The following is a 16689-nucleotide window of genomic DNA, read 5'->3' as shown; positions in this document are numbered from 1 at the left end:
ACACCGCACCTTTCCGACCATCCAGCGGGATGGACTTCCCCCCACTCCGCCATGCCACCCCCAGCACCCCTGAGGGGACCACAGCCTCAAGCGAAACCCTCAGCGCCGGTGCGAGGCCCGGGCAGCCCGCCGCCGTCCCGGGAGCTCAGCGCCTCAGGAAAGGGGGATCGCGGGGCCTGAGGGAACGTCCACAACATGGCGGCTGGGGGGATGGGAGGGGAAGAGGAGGGGGGCGGGCTGCCTGACGCGTGACACCCCCCCCCACCTCGCCACACACACCGCCGGCGCCGCGCGCGCGCGTCGCCCCCCCCGCCCCCGGCCAAATCTCGCGAGAGGCGGCGGCGGCGTCGCGAGAGCGGGTGGTGTGCTGCGGTAGGAGGTCGGCGGAGAAGGACGGAGCCGGAGCCGGTTCGCTCCCCGCCGCCCGCCCGACCCCCCCCTCCCCTCCCCTCTCCTCTCCTCCGCCGCTCCCTTCCTCCTCCTGCTTCCCCTCCCCGGCCGCGGAACAGGAGGATGCCGCGCTCCGGGCCGCTCCCCGCTGCCCTCTCGTTGCTGCTGGTGACGGCCGCGATCCTACCGGGACCCGCCGCGGCGCAGAACGGTGAGAGCGGCGGGGGGGACGGACGGTCGGACGGGGGGGCGCGTTGCTATGGGGGCGGCTACGGCGGGGGGACGACACCCTGGGCTCCGCGGACGTCCCCTCAGCCCGGGTGCGGAGGGGGGTGTTGTCCCCGACCCTGGGTTTGGGGGGGAACACCCCCCCCCCCCCGTGTTTTCGGATCCCTCAGGGGAAGAAGGGGGGGAGGGCTGACAGGGCCGCACCGCGGCGGTTTCTCCTTCTCCCCCCCCCCCCCGCGCGCTTCTCCTGAGGCGTCTCGTGCTGCCGGTAAAATGGAACATCTCCTCCCGCCTACTAAACCTGCATCTGCCGGGCTGCCTTAAATCATTTATAATGCAATAAAACCGTAGTTCCTTAGCAACTAAAGAGGTCCTCTGATAGGAGCGTAAAAGAAGGAGGAAAAAAAAAAAAACCCCCACCCTTCTCTCTTCCTTGTAGGATAGCATGAGCTAAATCTAGCGCGGCATGCCTCCTCCCTGATGAGTTTGCAGCCAAGTGCATGACAATTAGTGGCAGAATGAAGCAGGGCCAAGAGGCTGGCCTAACCGAGTGCGAGCCTTCTGTTTGAAGGAAGGTCCTGCAGCGCTTATAAAAATGCGTGTCTTATCGTGCCATCTGAAGAGGAGAGCGAGCCACGAAGGCAGGTTTTGTCTGCTCCAGAAGTGCCCGAGCACAGTCTTTCTGGAGCAGCTTCTTATGCAGCATCATGGTGAAACGAATGTCAGGGATGCTTTGGCCTGTAAATGCTGTGAAGGGCAGGGATCTTGGCTCACAAGAGACTCCGATCTATGTGCGTTGGGAAAATTTATCTAGAAGGAAGGGATACCTTACTAATATACCAATCCCACACAAGTTTTCATTGTTTCATCCTTCTTTCTCTCTCTTTCCTTTCTGTTCTGCAGATATTCAGTCCTAGCATTTTCCTTCTATTGAGGTGAATTTTGCCTTGCAGCATGAGGTCAGCTTCATTGGCTGTTTGCTCTAGAAGAGACATTGAGGCTTTCAGCATATTTGATGATAGGAGAGATGTAGGTGAAAGAAATAATGTCCCAAAGATCCCAGATCAGAATTATTGCCTTAGCATGTGCAGATTTTGCAGTCTGAAACCAGAACTGAGCCTCATGTCTGTCTCTGTTAACCAAACAGAAGAAGCTTTGGCATCCACGCTACATGAATGAAAACTGTAGGCTTTCTGCAATATAAGGGACTACTTGTGGAACCTAAAAGAGTCTGGCAAATCCCACTGGAGTTCAGTGAGAATTAAGGACCTGACTTCCATGAGCTCCCAGGACCATGCTACTTGGGCCGAGTTGTGGTTAAAGTCTGGCTCTCTGTTGCAGAGATGCTGTCTGCTTCCTGTGATAGCTGTGCCATCTGAGCATCATTGTGGCAGGGTTAATCTGCCGATGCTGTGTTTCCCTTTGTATTTAGGTGGAGTGAGGCAGTGGTCTTCTGACATGCAAGTTAAATAGGTCGTTTGCCTGAAGCTGTTCCTGTGCAGAGTTAGCAGGCAAGGTGTCAGATGCTGGCACCTGGTATAACAATTCCAAATACCTGGTAGGCAGTGCAAACGTTTGGTGTTTGACTGTAGTTATATGTCTGGAGGTCAACAATGAAATACGTTTTTGGGGATAGATGGAAAGCTTTAGCCTTTCCATGTCTTAATTATGACTTCCATTCCTGACATGTAGCTAACCAAGCAGTAGCAGATCTTGGCATGAAGTAAGACTGCAGACCCCAGGTGTATCCTGAAAGCTCATTAATTTTTATTTGGTTAACTAGGGTCATCCAAGCAATTAAGTGGTAAGGGAGACTCTGAGTATCTGTACTGCTGTAGGAGTTTACACAGACGAGTGAAAATCTTCTTGGAAAGGAGTAGAGCACTTTCAAGCCAAGTGAAAGATAGAGATCTTTCTGAATAAGGTTTATTGCTGCTGTTGAATTTTTACCCCAATTTGAATGCTCTTGTAACAGAGGGAAACATTTAAAGATTGTAGGCCCTGCCACAGAGGAGCTGTTTTCTTTCAGCAAATAATGGCCAGTGAGTTGCTTCATGAAACGGAACAATTCCTCTTTTGCTTTGGCATGAAGAATAGGTATAGCCATTTCCTGAATTATGTAAACTCCTTGTCAGTCATTAGAAAAATTATTTTGGTGGTTTGAACAGGCACATGCAAGTATGTCAGTGACAGCTCTTTTAAAAACAAAGTGTATCTAACACACAGATGTGTGCTTTGAAGGTATATGGAAGGATCCCAAAGCATATATGCAAGAATCGCATTATCTATTATTGATATGGAGCTGTCAGTGTAATGAAAGGTGATAGTCAAAGTGCTGTTGAACGTATAGTAACACCATGTGAGTTTAGGATGATAAAGGAATGGTAATGTACTTTTGAAACTGCAGGGCAGGTCACCACTCACCTGGCACAGCAAATGCCAAGTGGAATCCTGAATGTCTGTGGGAAGCAGCCTTTTTTCTGCTTCTGACAGGAGATCACTGTTGAATTGCCAGGGATTTTTCCAGAGTGAATGCAATTCAGAAAGTTTTGAATCAGTCACCTATAGATTTAAGCTTACAAAAACTGGAAGTAGGTTTTTGACACTTGTATGGATTATTTTTAAAGCTCTTGCATAAACACCTAAAGATCACAGAAAAATTTGCGTGTCAGAAATTTAACTTTTCCTGAACATTCTTCTGAGAAACTTGTCAGGTTCTTCAAGGCTGCATTTCTGATGCACGCTAGCTTGTCACTTGTATCCAGAGCATAGTTTAGTTGAAGTGACAGAAAGGAGGGTTGGAAGAGAGATGAGGAAGCATGAGGAGGAACAGCTGGAAAAAGCCAGTCTGTCAAGAAGATCTGTGTTAAACCTGTAGTTTCCAACTGGTATTTGTTGGAAAATCACTTTAGCGCTCCAAAACAGACAGCGTCCTCCTTATGGAATGGTGCTTGACTTACTGTTTGGTGACGAATAACATGTTGCTTGGTTTTTAACCTTTGCAATATCTCTGTTTCTCCAGCTGCTTGTTTAAAAATAAAGACTTCAGTGTGTTAATACTTTCACCTTAGAGTGTTTGGATTTAAAGGAGCATGGCTGTATTTTTACTGTTGTCTAAAATAGATGCTTGGACTGCCCCCATGAAATCTGCAGTGTTTCTACAGCACACCAACATGTGAGTTGAATTGCTAGCAATTTTTCAAGTTCTTCCCTTTTCAGAGCTTTGCTCTGGCAAAGTGCGCTTAAAACCAGACTTTATCACATATTGTATAGAGGAGGAAATTCTTAAACTTCATCACATTTTTAAAACGGAAAGCTGACTTAATAAAATTGCTTGGGTTATTCAAAGCTAGACATAAGTGGAAATAAAACCAAACTAAGTTAGGTGGTACTTGTTTAGCTCTGCTCTTCCTCTGTTTGGATGAGGGAGAAGGAGATAACTAGCTGGCTGAAAATAAAACATGGCTTTTCTGTTGGCAGAAATCAGTATAGAAATGACCATAAAATGAGGAAGAGTAGCTTCTTAAAATGAGTTTCTTCTTAAAAAAGCAAGTGAAACACCTTGCTTTAATCCTTGTAATGCTATTTCTGACCGCTGATTCTCATCCATTTTGCACTGATTGTATTTTGATATGATTTTAATGGTCCCCAGATAAAACTAAGAAACAGTTTCATACAGCATTTATAGAGTGTGAGTGTGGGCTGAGTATCGAGGAAAATGTTCAAAGTTCTGTTCTCTTTCCCACCGTTGCTATTCTCCTTCCTCCTACAACTCCCGCAAAGGAAACTTAAATACAAGCAATATGACTATACACTTGAAAATTGCACCGAATTCTGACAGATCTCAGCTAACAGGTAAAAAGGCAATAACTGCTAGTACTGACATTTCAAACAATAGTTTTAGTTATGTTGAGAAACAGTTCAAATCGAGGGACTCAGTGGAACTACTTTTCAATGATGAAGTACACTGAGAGTGTTAACTGTCCTCACTGTATGAAGACTCCTTCTTGTTAAATTCATGAATGAGGTGCATTCTCTCCTTCACAATGGGCTGTTTCTTTTGCTGCAAGTACTACTTTAGAGGAGGCAATTGTAAAAACTTGTATTGTAAAGGACAATGCTAGCCTTGTGACTCATCGTTGGGTTGTAAAGCCAGTGTTCAAACTCTTTTTAACTTCAAGTGCTGGAGGTGCTGCAGCTCCCACAGTTAAGACTGAAAATTAGATAAAACTCTTTCTGCTTATCTATTAGCAGTGAAGTTCTTCTCTAAACCTGCTTTCTTACCATTTTAGGCTTTTTATTCTTTTTGTCCATGCAATTTAGAGTGGGGAAGAGGGTGTTACCTTCTCATCAGTAATTACTTTCTGTACTTAATTGTCATGGTCGTTCTTGGTAAGTCGTATTTTCCTGGCTGTTCTGGTGCTTTTCTGTGGATTTTCTTCAGTCACGTTTTCTGGAGTGTGGTGTGTAAAACTGGACATACTTCCAGTTGGGACCAGACTGAGATTCAGTGGAGTGGAAGGATCACTCAATGTGTCTTGCATATGGCATTCCCATTTGCATCATGGGACAAATGGTTTCTTACACTAAAACATGATTGACTCGCGTCCAGTGGGATCCTTTACAGTGGATGGATCTTGCATTGCAGGACTGCTACTTTGCATTCCTTTACTGCCTAAACCAAGTAGTTCTTAGATGTTCTTATTAAGCGGCGTCTCACCTACTTCTGATGTCTTCCTCCAGTTGTCAAAAGTCCTATTTTACCTGCTTGAGCATGCACCCCTACTTTAGCTTGCTTTGGTTTTATCAGCTTAAGTGACCCTCTAGCCCATCATCAGTCTTACTTCATTCCGTTTGCCATCTACTTGTTCATGTACTTTATCTCATAGAAATCATAAACATGGTACACCAAGCTACATTAATGAGATTTTATTTTTGGTTATGAGGCGCTTGTATAGGGCAGTATTAAAAGCTTTACTAAAATTAGGAAAACTGTGTCTGTTCTTTCTCCTCTAGAGTCACCTTTGGTTTTTATTATCTTTACAGTAGGAGGTCAGATTGTTGTGGGCAAGCTGTCTCAAACCTCAGGTAGGCAATACAGCTCGGTTCCTCCCTCCCCTGAGCCCTTCTCCATTTTTGAGCACTTCCAAGCAGATTTCTTCTGTTCTTTCTGGAGGCTGAAATTGGATTGACTGGTCTGCGATTCCACGGTCTTTCCATTTTAATGTTTTAAACATGGGCACTGTCTGCCCTTTTCCGTTCACCCATCTTCCACAAGTACTGCAGAAGGAGTTGAATTAAACCCAGCAGCTTGACACCCCCAAACTTTCCAAAGCAACCTGTAATCTGGTTGTAGAGCTCTTCACTGAGACTGTTTATCACTATGGTCATACTTTGTTTTGAATGGCATACGTGATGATAGTATCTCCTTCCAGTCTTTTCTGTGTACCTGAGCTTTCTGCCCACGCCAAAGTTGTGCTGAGGTTGCTTGCAGAAACCCATCAGTGGTTAAGGTGCTGCCCCTGCTGCCAGAGCTGGGGGCTGAAAGTGCAGATTTAGTATCTGATCCTGCACACCGTATATTAGATGCTTGAGGACAGCCTTTATGTGTTCAGTCAAACTTCTTAAAACAAGCTGCTTACCAGTATTTCATAATGATTGTAGTGGCTTGTCATTTTTCCCTGTTAATTCTAGAATATGAAACCTGACTTGTATAAAGTTGGAGGAGGGAGAATGGCTGTTAAAACATAACTCAGGAGTTATCAAAGCTCTGTATCAAATATAACATCCAGTTGTTCAAATCGTGATAATTGTCTGAAACATTATTTGTGTGCCTTTAAAAATATGTTAAATCTATTTCCACTCATAAGTTAAACAATTTTTTTGATGTCTTGTACCACATGGTCTTTTTTTGGTGTTGAAGGAGAGTGAGTTTAAATATAATTCCAACCTGGATTGAATGTCTCTATCTGTGCCAAAACTTGGAGGTATTTATCCCCTAGTAGGATAACTACTGTAGACTTTTAAAAATTCATGCCCTGTTGATAAGCTTGAAGCTTATTTGGGTCATCTGTGTGGTTGAAGTCACCGCTTACGCACTGACGCAAACTCATTCAAGAGAAAAGACAATAACTTTTGAAGCTGTGAAGGGTTCTTCATCATATGGTCTCAGAAGCTGTAGATCTGCTATAATTAAGAATGAGAAGTTTTTTGAGAGCAAGATGGGATTATTTTTTTTCCCCCCACCATTCCTGTTCAGAATGCAGTGGAAAACAGCACCATCATGTCAGCATAGTATTTTGGCTGCTGGAAGGTGTGTATGCATGGGGTAAAGTGTGAACAATGGGCTCTGATCCTGGGAAGCAGATGTTGAGTAAATATGACCCCAAATGGCACACTGTTGAAGAGCTGTAGGATAGGAGAGCCTTTATCCTCTTCTTAATGGGTTTGATCTTGAAATGGGATAGGATAGCAGAGATCTCTACTTTGCAGCTGCTTTTGAAGGAGGGAGGAAGAGGCATCTGTCGTCTTCTGCTCTTTGGAGGTGTAGTTGGAACTTCAGTATATAAGATGGAGTCTCAGGGACACAATGTTTATATCAACTGTGTTAGCTTTTGATATCAAGTTGGAAGCATTTCGATATATCAAAGAAAAAGCAGGAGCAGGGATGTTTTGAAAGAACAAATTTTCCAGATGAGGAGGAAGGAAGTGCCCAAGACTGTAGGTGACTAGCTAAATGGATTTGCATTGTGAGGCCTTTTTGTAGAGGAAAATTAGATCATAATGTCCTGTTCTGGTTTGAATAAAGAAAAAAAAGAAGGTCTTAGATTGCTCTAATTAGCATAGGCTTGTTTAACATTACATGTTTTAAAATGCCACATTAATGAATCTATTGAGCCGAAGTGCTACTTGGCGTAGCAAAGTAGCATAGCTGCTTCCCACGCTTGGTGAATTATTGCTAGCTTTCAGTACACAGAGGGATCATGGTGGCTATCCCTATAGCCTGTGCGTTTGTTTGGAAACCTAAACTAAATGCATTTTCTAACAGGCATATTGAAGACGTGAGAAAATAAGAGTAAGGGGAATATAATGGACTAGAAAAGGGAAGGTGTGAAAAGATGCAATCAGTCCAAAACTTCAGCAGTAGAAGTGGGTGAAGAAGGATTTAATTCTGGGGGGTTGGTAAAACTGACAAAGAATATATTTTAAATTAAAAAAGAGAAAATGGAACTTAAATGTCTAGAAAAGAGCTTGACAAGGATTTTGGCAATGCAGTAGGCTCCCAACAGACATCATGGCAGACCAAAGGCAGACTGAAATAATTTGGTGAAGGCGTACAGCAGGAGTTTGAAAAAGCAGATGCTTGAGTGCATTTTTAAAAAGCAAGTAGATACCATATTGACTGATCACTCTTGGATTTTTTTTTTTTTTTTGGCCTAGTTTTCTAGAAAAGCTTTGTGGTAGTTAACTAGGATAATCTACCTTAGAAGGTTCAAGTTGTGAACGTAGAAGTATTTTAATGCCTGTCATACTCATTCAAAACTCCTAATAATGAATTAAGTGATGCTAAACCACTTCAAATGCAGTTATAAATAGGAGTTCAGCTGCACTGTTTCTGTTAGTCTCGTTAAATTCATGCAAGTGTTGTACTGTTAAGAAGCTCTTGTCTTTCTGTGATGCTAAACATAGTATGTAATGACTGACATAAGTGTTCAAAATATTATGTGATACGTTCTTGCTTGAGGAACATCTGAAATTAATATTACAGTCCAGAGCTTAAAAGAGCAATTGCTCCAGAGGTGGTCGTGTAAGTTAGGGTTGCTTGGTTTGGAAGGGAAAGGAGGGTGCCTTGATACAGCATCTGAAGATTGTGCAAGATGCCATGAGAATTGGATACGAGTGTGTTTGTTTTCTGTTTGTTTTTTTCTCAGTACAGTAAAGGATAGTTAATAGAACTGTAGAAGAGGACAAAATAAATGCCACATGGGGATTACTTTGATCTGTGATACATAGCTTTCCATGGCACCGTGAAAGCTGGTCTCTTGTCTTGGGCACAAGACTGACAAGATTAGCCAGGCTCCTGTGTGTGCAAGGATTATCTTTTCCCCTGAATTATTGGTGGGGTGAGGGTAGCCTGGTGCTAAAAATCCATAGTGTTACAGAAGATGGACTGATTTCAATTCCCTGTTTGAGCAGGTTAGAATCATTGTTACCAGGAGGTAATGCAGGCTGATGGAACAAGGAATTAGAAGATCCATAACATACAGTTTTGCAGTATGTTGTTGATCTTGTCTTTATGTATCTTCAAGCAAGGGCAGTAGATTTCTGTTTGTTACACTTTGGTTGTTGATTTCTGCTTGAGGTATTCTAACCTGTATATACAGAAAGTTTACCTAAAGCAGTCTTTCTCAGGGAACTTAGTATTATTTTGTCCTCTCTCTCCTTTTCTTTAAGCATCCAAGGTTGCAAGCAGCTGACTCCCACTCTCACACTTTATAGTATTACGTGTCTGTATGATTTTTCTAGAAGTAAGATGACATATTAATTCACATTTTGGGGGTCTAGTTTGAAGTGGGAAAAACTTATATCACAGTATGTAACTTGAAATGTTTCTTAGTTCTGCGCTGATTCTTACTCTGTGCAGTCCTGTGTAATCTTTATTTAGAAAGGGGAGGGTATAGCAGAAAAGATTGAAAACTATTCCAGTGAGGTTTGAGGATAGGGTTAAGAGGTTGAGATCAAACAAAGCCAGGAATAAATGACATGGAGAGAATAAATAAATAAATAAATATAAAGCAAGTCAGAAATGTAACAGGATGTACAAGTTGCAGTTTTAAGTCAGATAGTCACCAAATAAGCAAACTTTTATTCTGAGTGAGGCATTATCCTGTTTCTCAAGTTTGTAGCTGAAGACTTGCAGTGTAGGCTCTATCAGGCATCTTAGTTTATACTTGTGACAAACTACCTTAATGACTCTAGGAAATAAATAAGCTCATTATTTGGAGATATCATTTTATTCAGTGTTTGCATATGGTAAGACAAATTCTGCAGCTAACTTCTTCCTCTTGGTATGACTGCCAGGCTACACAAACAGTGAGTTCAGCGGTTAGTTGCTGTTGAGGCTTACCACTTCACTAGAAGAGAGTTGCCTTGGGGAAGTGTTTTCAAAGTCCCAAAGCAGCTGAACACCTTGGTTTTGTGACTCGGAGCCAGTCTGCACCTGGTCTTTGGAAGTCTCCTCTGGACGGACTTCTCCCTATTTATGTATATTTGGAAAGCTAGGGCTTGCCTTGCCTGGTCAGGCTTCCTCCCCCCCGCACCACTGCATGTTCATTGGTGGTGGTGGTGGGGGGAGTCTGACAAAGTGAGCAGAGTTGTTACCGTCTGCTATGCTGTATGTGACCCATCCCATTAGAAACAAGTGATTTTTGTTTAACCTAATGGTAGAATCTGAGTGTGTCTCAGGCATACTGGAGGACTTGGTGCACATACTTCCAAATTGCAGGTGAAAGGATTGTCTTTGGCAGTTATTTGAACAAATAGACATTTTAGTTTTACTTGGAGAGCTTTTCTTTTGTATAATCATTCTACATCTGCACTAAGAAAAATACGTTCAGGTTGCCACTCTCTTTGTGCTTCATTTTGCTTTAAGAAGTGCAGTACTTTGTGCCTGTTTGGTCCCCGTAATCTAGAAACTAACCCTGCAAGTTATTTCTGTTTATCTTGTTTCATTTGGGGTACTTGCCCTTTTGCTCTTACAAGCTTCACCTCTTTGCACAGGCCTGGGGGTGACCATCAGTCTCTGGCCTGACACCAGTGTTTTCAGAACTGCCAAAAAAAGTTGTGTTTCACAAAATTGTCTTCTCTCCCTTCTAAATTTGGGTTTGTGTTTCTGTTGATAACTGGCACCTATCATATAATGCTTTTTTAGGTCACATTCACCTTTGGATTTCCCCTTCCAGTTTAAGTGCTATCACCTCTAACCCTTGTATTTTTGGAATTATTTGAGCTTTACCATATTTGTGCCAATTCTTTCTTTATGCACAATGGTTGGGAATGATGCTTGAGTACCTGGCTGTAACCATTTGGTACTGTGAGACCTTTTCTGCTTGTTGTCAAACATGACAGTAGTATAAATATTTTCATTTCCTTCTATTGTGTTATTTGTGTTTAGATTGGTTACAGTGCAACTCTCCCCATTTTTTTCCCCTGTAACTTTTGGCAGAGAGGACAGCATGTGGTAATGCAGCATTCCCTTCCTGGCTGTTTGCTTCCAGAAACAAACTGCTTGATGTAGATGGGACAGTTCGCATCTCTCCCCAGTTTTGAGGGTACTGAACCTAATATGAGACTTAGATATATGGTATAGATGGTTGACTTTCAGACTTAATTTGTTAAATTTTTAACTGACAGGTTTTTCAACACTTTGTTGCAAGTTCTGTGTTGCTCAGTAGCAACTTATGGTCTCACTTAGGGGTATAAGATAGCTTTAAGCAAAGCTGCATGTTTTGGGTCTCAGACTCCTGAAGCTCCTATTTTTAGCAATACCAGGATCAATTTAGTGACCCCAATCTTGAGCCATAATGGCCAAGGCAGGAACTTTAAAAGGCTATGGATGAATACAGTACTTGTTAAAGTATTCTCTTTTCCCTGTACCTCCATCTTCATCTTCTCAAATCTTGCTTTAAGTAGATAAAATAAGTTATGTGGCTTTTTAGTACACAGTAAGTGTCTGGGAGTTATAGTTGTTTGTCAGTGGCCTGCATTAATGGTTTTCAGCTAAGCATTATCACACTCTTTTTTGTTGCCTCTATTTATGCCTCTTCTAGGCAGCAAATTAACTGCAGAGATGATTTATCCTTTTAACAGCACCTACCAAATGTTAATCTGGCATTGGCTGCCCAGTCAGTACCAGTATGAGCATGCCTTGTCCTGCATTGCTGCTCTCCTGTTTTGGGGCCTCAGTGTGACAAAATGAAGTGGATTTATAATTCCCAAAGGGTTTTCCAAATATCACACTGTCATCCTCTTTTTGCAAACTGAAACGGAGTTCTTGCCTCTCAGAGATGGAAAATTACTATATAAAGCTTTTTGGTTTCTTTGTGGAAATGTAAACTTGCTCTAAGATGGCAATGAAAACACCTTTAGTTTAGGAAAACCCTCAGCAGCAAACTTTTGATGGCCGGCAGAAGATCACTACATGCTTGCCCTGTTCTTACATTCTTGCCACGACCACCACTGTTAAGGGCCTGCTACAGGATAAATTCTTTCAGTGCTTTTGTCTAGTCTCTAGTAAGATATTTAAACAATATCTTTTAATGCTGTTGTAAAGTGACTGCACGATTTAATGTGGTCTTTGGTTCAAGAGCATGTGAGACTTTTTAGCGTTGTCATCATGTTAAGTACAACAGCTCTTTAGCAGTGCTGTAATATAAAATAGTAGTAGTACCTTTTTTACTTGAGTATAGGGAGATGATTCAAATTAGATTTTAACCAAATTGTTTAGGTCACCATTTATACTCAAACACCAAAAAATCCCTAAAATGTAGTTAAACACTTATTTAAATATATGTTAGCTTTGGGTCTGGATTCCCTGGTATCTTGAGTAGGCTGGACTTGTGTTCTCTTAATGGTTGGGGCATGCTGGATCTTGCCACTGACTTCTGTATGGTACTTTTTTCTTTCCTTTCTCATCAGTTTTGTAGTGAAGCCATCTCAGACCTTTGCCTTTGAAGTTTCTGGTTTTTACTCCCATCAAGCTATCTGCGTAAATGCATTTTATCAGTGATGTGGTGGTACTGCTGCTGAGTTGAAAAAAATCAGAAGAATTTATGAATTAATGTTTAAAGACTGCTTAATGAACTGTTAGGGGGCTTCACCTGTTTTATTCTTGCAGAAGCTTTACAGCAGATACAGTTTTGGGTTCCCTCCCCCACCCCTGTCCCATAATTAGTACTGGTAGCATGGTGGTGGTGTTTTGTAAATTTTCTTCTTTATTCTGAACAAAGGAACAGGTTTCTCTCAGTATTTTATGTCAGCTCCCTTTTATGCTGCTTACTTGAAGAGTCAAAATCTGCTTGGCCCTTAATTGGATTGCTGCTTTTGCTGCAAAAGAAGGAGTAGGGGAGTCTAGTAAAGAGGGCTGTAGGCTGTGTTTAAAGCTGGAAGGCTGACTCTCTTAGCTAGGAAACCCAGAAGCTCAAAAATGGACCCCTTTAACCATGACTAGCGTTTTGGGGGGTTTTGTTGCCCTTCAGAATGTAATTTGTGTGAGGTGTGAGGACAAAGTCAGGAGATCTGAGTGGCTCAGTCCCCTGTGATGAGCAGTCTTTGGCTGCAGGAAGGTGATTTCTGTGTGTGGATTAGGATGCGCAGTGTGGGTAATCACCAGTTAGGCTTGCGTTAATCTTGGCTGATATGGAACTTGAATTTCATCTCAAATAGCGATATTTGATGCTGTAGAAGAACTGCCCTCAGAAGTTTATTTTTGTACTAATAATCTAAGCAGTGTCAGTAGGCCATGTGAGATCAAACCCCGGTCCAAGTTAGGATCCGATTTATGACATAACCCTGATGCAGCCACATGTACTGGCACAAAGCGGTGAGAAGGGCAAGGCTATTTCTATTGGCATGTCCTATATACAAGTGGTAAGTGTTGGTACATCCACAGCTTGATGTGGATGTCCGAGTTAGCAAAGCCTTCCTCTGGTCAAAGGCATGTTTTTAGGGTAATAGATGTGTCAAAACAGGGAGAAGCTGAACTGCTCTGTAGAAATGGCTCGGGGAAAAAATATTATTCAAAAATGCAGCTTGGAACAAGTATCTCTCAATTTGCAAAGGAGTGTAAATCTGGCAAACAAATAGTGGCATCTCTGCTACTTTTTAATACATTTCCTTACTGCTGCCTTCTTCCCTGTAACTGGAATGCCATAATGATGTTCTCCTGGAGAATAGCCTGTCTTTGGGCTGTCCACTGTTGCATGTATACACTGTGTAGCTTGTCTGACGAGGGAGATCAAGACCTGACCTGCTAGAGATGTTACTCTGAAGTTAGAAGTTAGTAGGCAGTAATTCTGTCCAGCTACAGAGAGCATAAACTTTTGAAGTAAATAAAGCATCCCTGCTCTAACCCCATCTCCTGCAGTGGGGCCAGTATTTTAAATATTGTTATTAGGCAGATCTTGCTCTGTTAAAAGTTGAACTCTAATTTACATTTAAAAATGTATTGTACCTAAAATGTATTATACCTTCTGCTAATAGCATTTCTTGTGCACATAGAGGTTGGTTTTTTTTTTTCCTCCCCCTGAATGACTTGTTCTCAGCCCTGCCTCGGATTGTGTGACCTGTTACATAATCCAACAATTCTGCAAAGGGCATTTCTTTTAAAAGGTTGGTGTATTAAAATGTCCTGCTTCTTCATCACGCATGAGATGGAGCAGCTTGTACTTCTGCAGAATACATAAAAGCAGAAAAAAAAAGGTTTGCCATTCAGTATGTGCTTCCTTCATGCTAAAGAGTAATGTAATCAGTCTCCTTTCAAACACACATTTGTTGTATCAGGAAAGGTCAAAGCAAAATTGAGGAGTACTTTAAACCTTTAGCTCTCTAATGGCATAGTCTGAGGATTTTAAATAATTGATCTGAACACAAGATATTTTTTGTTGTCCTCACCAGCATTTTATAGTGTTTTTAATATCTTTAAGATGCAAATCTAGTGGTATTAATTTTTGAGATCTTTAGCATGCAGGCTTCAGTTGCTGTGTTACATGTAAGCACTGGACAAATTTAAATTGCTGTCTACTGTAACTCTGCTTTTGTGTTGTGAAGCTGAATTCTTTCCCACTTATTTCAAGGGAGTGGGTTCCTAGTTGTCAACGATTATTTTTTGGCAATCTACAGGAGCCTTTTTGCTCCTGTATCTTTCTGCTTTAGAGAAACTCTTGTATATTCCTTAGCTGCAATGATAATATTTCTGTAGTGACTTAAAAGGAATTAAAACCAATAAATGCTGGATTATTTAATTTTTTTTCTTCCCTGCATGGATGATTGTAAGTCGTCTTGTTCCCAGGTTGTGCCAGGGAGAAGCATAAATGGAAATAACAGGAGAATAATGCCTGCCTTTTCTGAGAATGATGCAAGCTTAATCTTTGGAAAAACCTTTGAGAAACTAGTCTACAAATTCTCCATGGAAGGAAATCTCTTGTGATAAATGCTTCTTGATGCGTTTGAACCAGCTTCCTGACAACGTGCACTCTTTAGAACAACCAGGCATGCAAAAGCAGTGTTTGCTACACAATTACATAGTTTTAAAAAGGCTTGGCATAGCATCCTGTGCTATGCCAGTATCAGGCAAGCAACAGTCCTAGCTCCTTAAGGTGATTAGGTTGGGTGCCTGATACCAGCAGCCAGTTTGTTTGTTCTGTAAGTGTCTGTAGATAAGGGGATTTTTTTGCCTTCAGATTAGAATAGTTTATAGCTCAAGGTCTTACTAAAGGGAGACCGTAGATACTTAGTGAACCTGATTACCACTTATATGTCTGCTTTGAATCCCTAATCAGTTGACTAGAGAATGAAAACTGCCTTAAGTCACTTGACTCTTGCATCAGTCCTCCAACGCAGAGCCCTTCAGTTTGCAGTCAGCCCAGGGGAACATTTTCTAGTCATGCGTGTAGCATTCAGGAACGTGATGATGACAAGCCTCTTTAGGATTTTAAGACATTTTAATATTAGGCCTGGCTTGTGTTCTGCTGGTGCTGGCCAGAATTGAGATGTGTGTCCTCTGTGAGGAACAACTTGCCATTTTCCTGGAATTGCTCAAATGGCTTTGTCATCCACTTTTATTTAATTGGTGTTGGGCAAGTTGTTGGTCTACATGAACAGCTGAATGAAGTTACCCAGACTTGCCTTTTTTAAAGCATGTGATTGAAATGTCACATAGCTCAGTATCATTCTGTTTAGGATGTTGTCTTCTGTGCTGCTTGGGGTGTATGTGAGCTACTTCAAAGATGGCTAGGAGCAGTTCTTCACTGATGCTCTTTTAATATTTTCTTTGAAATATGAAGGTATGCGCTTTTTAAGGCACTGAACAAATGCATGGACTTGCTGTTGATCCAGATACCATTAACTGTTTCACAGGCAAGTTAACGCGTGCTTCACAGTGATCAGAGCTGGCTTCATAATTTCTCTGTCAATCTGTTGTTTATTTGGAGAGCATTGGTCCAAGCATTATAAGCAAATTAGAGATTTTTCTGTACTTACTATAGAAGTGAATGCTTTAATATCATGTCTGCAGTGATAGTTAAAAATGTCTCTCCAACCAGGATGTCCAAAGCAGAGAGAATCACTTTAATACATAAACTCACAGGGCAGAGAGGCTTGGAGCTTTTTAGTTTATACTCCTTCAACGCATCTTAAGCAGATGGGCTTAAAAGAAAAAGCAGAATTTGATAAAGAAGAAGCTATAAATTGAAAACAGAGTTTGCACTCAGTAGAAAATGAGCTATGGTAGTGACTGTAGAACACGCTTTAGGGACAAGCTTGTGCAAAAATAGCATCTTTTTACCCCATGTCTGCTCCTCATGTGTCATCTGAATAGTTAGTTTATACATGTAAACCACTGCTTTAGTTATCAGCACTTTTAAGTCCTTTGCAGAAAAAATATGGGAATTGGCGAGTTAGAGGTCCTTAACAAAGAGAGCAATTAAATGTTGATATCAGGCTTTGCTTACTGTTTTACAGTGGAATGTATTTCAGTTTTCTTCCATCATTTTTCTAGTAACCCAGTGAAATACCAAGTTTCCCAGTTGTTTGTAAAAGACTTAAGTCGGTGTAAGTAAAACTTACCTCTTTAGACTATGTTCTTCTGGTTCTCTGGTACTATAAAGCTTTGTTCTTTTCAGCTAGAAACTAGGAAAAAAGACCTGTGAACATTTACACTTCAACATGTGACTATAGCTAGCAGGCTGACATCAATATGGAGCCAAAATGAGGGAGTAGATACTAATTTCTTGTTCTGACCATTCTTCTCTTGCTGGATATTCCAGGCGAATCTATTTTCACATCTTCTACCTT

At 41.7% G+C, this 16689-nt stretch overlaps 1 protein-coding gene across 1 annotated transcript in view; it reads left to right on the top strand.

Annotated features, from left to right (window-relative positions):
• Positions 1-349: 349 nt before the first annotated feature.
• Positions 350-16689, top strand: part of NPTN (neuroplastin) — a 58535-nt gene continuing 42195 nt past the window's right edge. Inside the window, exon 1 of the mRNA XM_069797784.1 lies at positions 350-601. Within this exon, the coding sequence (XP_069653885.1) occupies positions 514-601 (88 nt within the window). The 5' untranslated portion in view covers positions 350-513. The remainder of the gene's footprint in view (positions 602-16689) is intronic.

Source organism: Haliaeetus albicilla, chromosome 12 (genome assembly GCF_947461875.1).
Source record: "Haliaeetus albicilla chromosome 12, bHalAlb1.1, whole genome shotgun sequence".
NCBI lineage: Eukaryota > Metazoa > Chordata > Aves > Accipitriformes > Accipitridae > Haliaeetus > Haliaeetus albicilla.
Note: the sequence above shows the minus strand (reverse complement) of the source record. Positions and strands in the feature narration are given on the sequence as shown.